This window comes from Grammomys surdaster, unplaced genomic scaffold (assembly GCF_004785775.1).
Source record: "Grammomys surdaster isolate TR1022 unplaced genomic scaffold, NIH_TR_1.0 133, whole genome shotgun sequence".
NCBI classification, from domain to species: Eukaryota; Metazoa; Chordata; class Mammalia; order Rodentia; family Muridae; genus Grammomys; species Grammomys surdaster.
The window spans coordinates 14409101-14415518 of record NW_021604591.1 but is presented as its reverse complement, the minus strand read 5'-3'; the positions used below and the strand labels follow the sequence as shown (position 1 = coordinate 14415518).

At 44.6% G+C, this 6418-nt stretch overlaps 1 protein-coding gene across 2 annotated transcripts in view; it reads left to right on the top strand.

Annotated features, from left to right (window-relative positions):
- The window catches only part of Chmp3 (charged multivesicular body protein 3), a 37183-nt gene extending 31040 nt beyond the window's left edge, over window positions 1-6143 (top strand). Inside the window, exons 5-7 of one of the 2 annotated variants that reach the window (XM_028762280.1) lie at window positions 1090-1204; window positions 3259-3453; window positions 5941-6143. In XM_028762280.1, the coding sequence (XP_028618113.1) occupies window positions 1090-1204; window positions 3259-3410 (267 nt within the window). In that variant the 3' untranslated portion in view covers window positions 3411-3453; window positions 5941-6143. Of the gene's footprint in view, window positions 1-1089; window positions 1205-3258; window positions 3454-5940 lie in introns of those variants that run through there. The other variant, XM_028762281.1, reaches the window with a different exon arrangement.
- The last annotated feature ends 275 nt before the right edge of the window (window positions 6144-6418 follow it).

Here is a 6418-nt window from a genome sequence, read left to right as displayed (position 1 = left end):
GGGGGGATGTGGTGTGTCTGAGCACTGTGTGTGTGCATGTGGGGGGGATGTGGTGTGTCTGAGAACTGTGTGTGTGCATGTGGAAGCAGAGGTTGACATCTGCTGTCTTTCTCTATTGATCTTCACTTTTTTTTTCTTTTTTGTTTTTTTGAGACAGGGTTTCTCTGTGTAGCCCAGACTATACTGGAACTCATGCTGTAGACCAGGCTGGCCTTGAACTCAGAAATCCGCCTGCCTCTGCCTCCCAAGTGCTGGAATTAAAGATGTGCACCACCACCGCCCGGGCTCACTTTTTTTTTTTTTTTTTTTTTTTTTTTTTGAGACAGAATCTCACTGATTTGAAGCTCGTCAGTCTGGCCAGTGCTAAGACACCCTCCTTCCCCAGTGCTGGGCACAGATGGGAGCTTGGGGATTGGAAATGGTCCTCAAGTTTTGTGCCACTTTACCAATTGAGCCATCCCCCCACCTCCTTGCTACTTTCTGGGAAAGAAGGCAGACTGCTAGACTGCACAGCAGAGGCTTCTAGTAAAGTGACTGGTTTTGCTTTGTAGGTGGCTTCTCTTGAGAGGAGATGATCCGTGTTTGGTGACTAACTGATACTCAGCACACCTACCAGATTAACCTGGTCCAGTAGCTGGGGCCTGGCATGCCGGGATGTGTCTGGAATGCTTTCTGGACTCTGTCCCTGCTCATGCCTTTGTTATTCTGGTGTCTCTCTTAACTTCAGCCAGTTTTCATCCTGTTTTAACCTTTGCCCCTCAGGTTGTATTTGCTGTGTTAAGGAGTTGCTTTTGAAGCAGCTCAAGGGTCTTTGTTCATCTTTTCAGCAGGTTCCTGAGGACTGCTGTCTAAGTCAAGGTTAATGCAGGAACTACTACCAGTGGCTGCATTCTCCAACCCGGATGCAAATTTAGAGCACTATATGCTCTTACACCTTGTCTGTAGAGAGGCCATCACCCAGTATTTTCTTTGCCACCTGGGAAAAGTGGACTAGACTCAGAGAGCCTAGAACTTTCTCTGGGTGTTATCTAGGGGTGTTGGTGGGAACAGATGTAACACTGAGGGAGGTGGCGTTTGTTCTCTTTTCAGGCTGGAATCATAGAGGAGATGTTAGAGGATACGTTTGAAAGCATGGATGATCAGGAAGAAATGGAAGAGGCAGCGGAAACGGAGATTGACAGAATCCTCTTTGAAATCACAGCAGGTATGAGCAGGAGAGCCCTCCAACTCTTCCCTGTCACCCTTTTCTCCCCCAGTCAGTCAACACTGGCTGCATCTGCATTTGGAGTCGACAAGGTATTTCTTAAGGAATAAGTACAGTAAAGCTATATAACTAGTTTTCAAGAAACGAAGGATTTTTAGTTTCTAATTTTCACAATGAAAAGAGCTGTTAGGAATTTGAGTTAATATAGACCTGACATTACTGTAAAACATGTCTATGTTAAATTTAGAAATAAAAAGTTTTAACTTGCCGGGCGGTGGTGGCGCACTCCTTTAATCCCTGTAGCCTGGTCTACAGAGTGAGTTCCAGGACAGCCAGGGCTACACAGAGAAACCCTGTCTCACCCCCCATCCCCCACCCCCCGGCAAAAAAAAAAGTTTCAACTTCTGTTGCTAATTTTTAGTTTTCTGAATTTTATGCTCCAGAAAATAGTGAAATTTAATTTTTATTTGTTTTAAATTATTGGGAGACAGAAGGTAATTGAAAATATATTTTGTTAAAATTTGAAACTAGTTTGAGGTTTTGTGTTTATTGGGTGTGTTTTGGTGTTTGAAGTGTTTGGATTTCTAGTCCACTACTGTGGTTATAAAGTCGTCGTCCACTGCTGTATAAGCACTGTTGTGATTAACACTGATTGGGGGTTGCGCGCACCTCAGGTCAGTTAGTGCCCACATAAAAGACACACAGCTTTACATTTACAACAAACCCGAACAGTCCTCGAGCTGCGCAGGGGCCGACCCTCGGTGCTACTTTGTCTGCTTCCCTGTCAGAGCTCATCCTCAGGTCAGTTAGTGCCCACATAAAAGACACACAGCTTTACATTTATAACAAACCCAAACAGTCCTCGAGCTGCGCAGGGGCCGACCCTCGGTGCTACTTTGTCTGCTTCCCTGTCAGAGCCGATCCTAATCCATCTAGCCAGCCTCAAGGCCAGTTCTAGCCCCTTACCCCGTGGTGTCTTCCTCTTTCCTCACTCTCTGCTCCTCCTCTTGTGGCCTCTCCTTAGACCCCAAGTCCTGGGCACCGAAGCCCCATCTACCTTCATTCTGCCCAGTTATAGGCTGTATGCATTTTTATTCAACCAATAGTTTTAAATTAAGGAGCGAGGTTACATAGTATCACTTGGTATACACAAGGATTCTCTCGTCTCTGAGGAGGCCAGTATTTAGCATTACTGTACATAGCAACACACCAAGCCTCAAATGTCTACAGTGGTCTCAGACACTCCTCTTGCCTCACTAGATTACAGGTGTCCACCCCCTCCCCCCAATCTGGCTAACAGTGTGGTTGTTTGGCTTTTTTATTTCCTGTGGCACTGGGGGTTGAGCCTGAGGCCTCACACACATGAAACAGGCACACGCTACTGCTGAGCTCGATTCTCAGCCTTTTATTTTGAGAAAGGGCTCATTAAGTTGTTGATGCCGACCTCTCTGTAGTTTGAGTAAACCTTGATTTCTATCCTCCTGTCTCAGCTTCCCAGTTAGCTGAGATTATAGGCCTGTGCCACCCAGTCTGGCTTCAACATTTAAACTTTATTCAGAGAAAATAAATTTAGGTTTTCGGTAGTATTCAAGAATTTAAATTAAGAACTTCAGAATTAATGACTTTTTTTTTGAGATAAGATCTCACTATTTTGCACAAGATGGCCCCAAAATCCTGAGCTAAAGTAACCCTTCTTCTCCAAGTATGTGGACTCAAGTACACACCACCATGCCAAGTAGTCTAGAAATGAAAATTTTTATGATTTTATGATATTCATCTTTTATGAATAAAGATGACATGGATGTGTTATTACTGTTGTAATAGTAGCTAGTTGGAAGACTGAGGCAGGAGGATCACTCAAGGGCAGCATAGCAAGTCCGTCCCCCCCATCCCGCTGTTGTCTTTCTCTCAGCTGAGATGTGCATTGTCAGAGGAAGCAGAGCCCCACTCTAGATAGCAGCTCCATTGCCTTGGTACAGGTGTGAGTGGAGGTCATAAAGCCACGGGCCTTGTTCCGTATGCAGTGGGTTTTAAGCTGTTCACTCTCCCTTTAGGAGCCTTGGGCAAAGCACCCAGTAAAGTAACTGATGCCCTTCCTGAGCCTGAACCTGCAGGAGCGATGGCTGCCTCAGAAGAGGGAGAAGAGGAGGAGGATGAAGAGGACCTGGAGGCTATGCAGTCACGGCTGGCCACACTCAGAAGCTAGGGCCACCCAATTGGGAGCTTAGCTCTCTGGCATCCTCCTCTAGGTGTGTATATGGCCTCTGAGGAGTCACCATTTCCTGTATCTCTTGCACTACACCTCTGTTGTGAAGCATTACATTTGGAGAGGGTTCTATGCTGGTATATCTTCACTGTCTGCAGAGGATTTAAGGATTGTTTTTATGAAGGCGGTGTAATCAAATGTATTATTTTCAGGAGCATACATAGCAGCAGTATCTTCCTGGGGGAGGGCAAAGAATCCCATTTTCTCATGAAACAACTCTAAGAAGAGTAGATTGAATGCCAAGGACTTTATATTTGGTGTGTATGTGTAAAATACTATATAAGTGGATGTCAATAAACTTCTGCTTTAGCTCTTGGTCTCATTGTAAATGTCACATGCAATGAACTCAAGGTATTGATCTCCCAGATTGTCTCAGTGTTGGCTCTGGAAAGAGGAAGTGCCGTCTCCATGCATCGGGACATGGGAGCTTAGCAGAAGTGCCTTCTGCTCAGGAGCTGCTGGTCCTGGTCTTCACGGGCCGGTGAAGGGTTGTGGGGGCCACTCTTGTGCATTTGTCATTTGTTTAACCGATGAGTGTTGTTACTGTGCCGTGTTGGCTGAATGACCATATCATACACTGGTGTGTACGTGGGGATCTGTAGCTGTTAGTCACTCTTCCCCCCCTGCAAGTGACGTGCAGAACAGTCAGCTCTGGGTCAGGCCTTACATTCCGTCCCTTCTTGGAGCTAAATGTCTTGTGCACAGGGACATAGCCTTAACCATGAACACTGAGAGCTAACCAGTCAGAGGTTTGGATTAGGCATCGAAACATACGCACCAGGACATGCTTTAGATGCATTGAGAAATAACCCAACAGTAGAACTGTGTCTGACAGTTTGAGAAGCTTTCTGTTATGCATGGTCTCCTGTAGTCTTCACAAATGAGAACAGCTGTTATCTGAAGTCTAAAATACAACAGCCAGTGTCCACCAGTATTGTACAGAATGGCTTCGTTACCCCAAAACAACCCCATGTGCTGTCCACTGCTTCCTCTCTAATCCCTTGACATCCACTGGCCTGGTTACTGTCTCCATGGGTTTTCCTTTTCCAGCCTTTTAGTGTGTCTTCCCTCATGTAGTGATAAAGATTTAAGTTCCTCCATGGATTCATGACTTGATTGTTCAGCTTCTGAGTTTGGAAGTTTGAAGCAATGTCTGCAGCAGTTTTCCCCGTGTGTTTTTAATTCCTCTGGATACCAGAGAGCTCAACCATGGGATCGTGTGGTCAGCACAAGCCTGAGTTGTAAGAGGTAAACCAGCTGTGCAGAGCACATACTGTCCACCTCCCAGGAGGAAGCATTCTGCTGTTCTGTGCCCTTGGCACAATTTGTCATGAGGGATTTCTGTTGAAGTACACTGGGCATCTGTTTTTATACCTGCCTTCTCTGTATCTTGTTTGAAAATGTTGAAATAGTGGCCTTGAACTCATGACCTGTTTGCTCTACTACCACACCGAGCTTGCCACCTGTACTTCTCCATTGTTGGTGTTTGTTCATTTTATAAACTGGATTGTTTTCTCATTATTCAGTTTTAAGGTCCTTTTTTGGACCAATTATCTATCCGATTTTCTCCTAGTCTCTGTTCTGTTCTCTCATTGTTGACAGTTTTTCAAAGCTGAAGTTTTTTTCTACTTTTAATAAAACCCTGCTTCTCAATTATTTTGTATATTATGCCTTTGGTGTTAAAAATAAAGTATGGGGGCTGGAGAGATGGCTCAGCAGTTAAAAGCACTGGGTGCTTTTCTAAAGGTCCTGAGTTCACTTCCCAGCACCCACATGTCTATAACTCCAATTCCAGGGAATCTGACCCCCTCAAACACCAATGCACATAAAATAAAAATAAATAAATTATAAAAGTATTAGGGATAGGTGGTGTAGCTCAGTTGAATACTGGCCTGGCATGCACAAGGTCCTGGATTCAGTCTTCAGGTACACACACACACACACACACACGCACACACACCACAGGCACACACAAGCACTGCTCATTCATGCACACACACACGCCCCCTAATCCAGGGTCATTTAAAATCTCTTTGTTACCTAGTCATTTATCTTGTTCAGTTCCATCTCTATTGTGGTGGAGTGTGGAGGTGAGAAGACAACTTGCAGGAGCCAGTTCTCTTTCCACAGCGTGGGCTCCGAGGCTTGGACTCACATGGGCAGGCCTGGAAGGAAGTGTGGTTTTTTCACTGAGCCAACTTACTGGTCCTTGTGTTTTATATTGAGGTCTGTAATCTAGGTTCAGTTCATTTTTATGAAGGATGTTAAAGTCTGTACAGGTTTGTTGTTTTGTCTTTTTTTTTTTTTTAATGTGGATATCCAGTAGTTCAGGGTCTTTCTTTGAAAAGGCTGTCTTTCTGCCAGTCTAATTTTTGTGTGTGTGTGTGTGTGTGTGTGTGTTACATACTCGTAAATATATATATATACCATATAAGTGGCCATATATATTATGGTTATCTTGTCTATTTAGATACTCCACTGGATATTTCCAGAGAGAAGTGCCAAGGTATGGAAGAACCAACCTCTCATAGCGGGGCATAGGAGAAATGAAAGGAAAAAACTGAAAATGCCCACCAGCCCTGGGCTCAGACTGAGCTAAGTAGTGTCTTTCCTCCTTTGGGTTGATTTTTGTTAGGTGTTTGCTCTCAGGTGATTAAAGTAACATATGCTGCATTTGTTTGTTTGTTTGTTTGTTTTTGCCAACATTAATCAGTTGTATTGTTTGGATATACTTCTGGGCTCCCTGTTCTGCTGTCCTTCCACCCCAAGGCAGATATGAGAGACAGATGCCCACACACACTCTATGTCACTCGCAAGGCAAAGGCAAGAGGATTGCCTGAGCTACATAATTAACCCTGGCTCAAACCAATCATCCAACCAAAGCTGGTGGTGTAGCTCAGTGGTGGAGCACTTACCTAGCATGGATTCAATTCCCAGCACCACAAAAG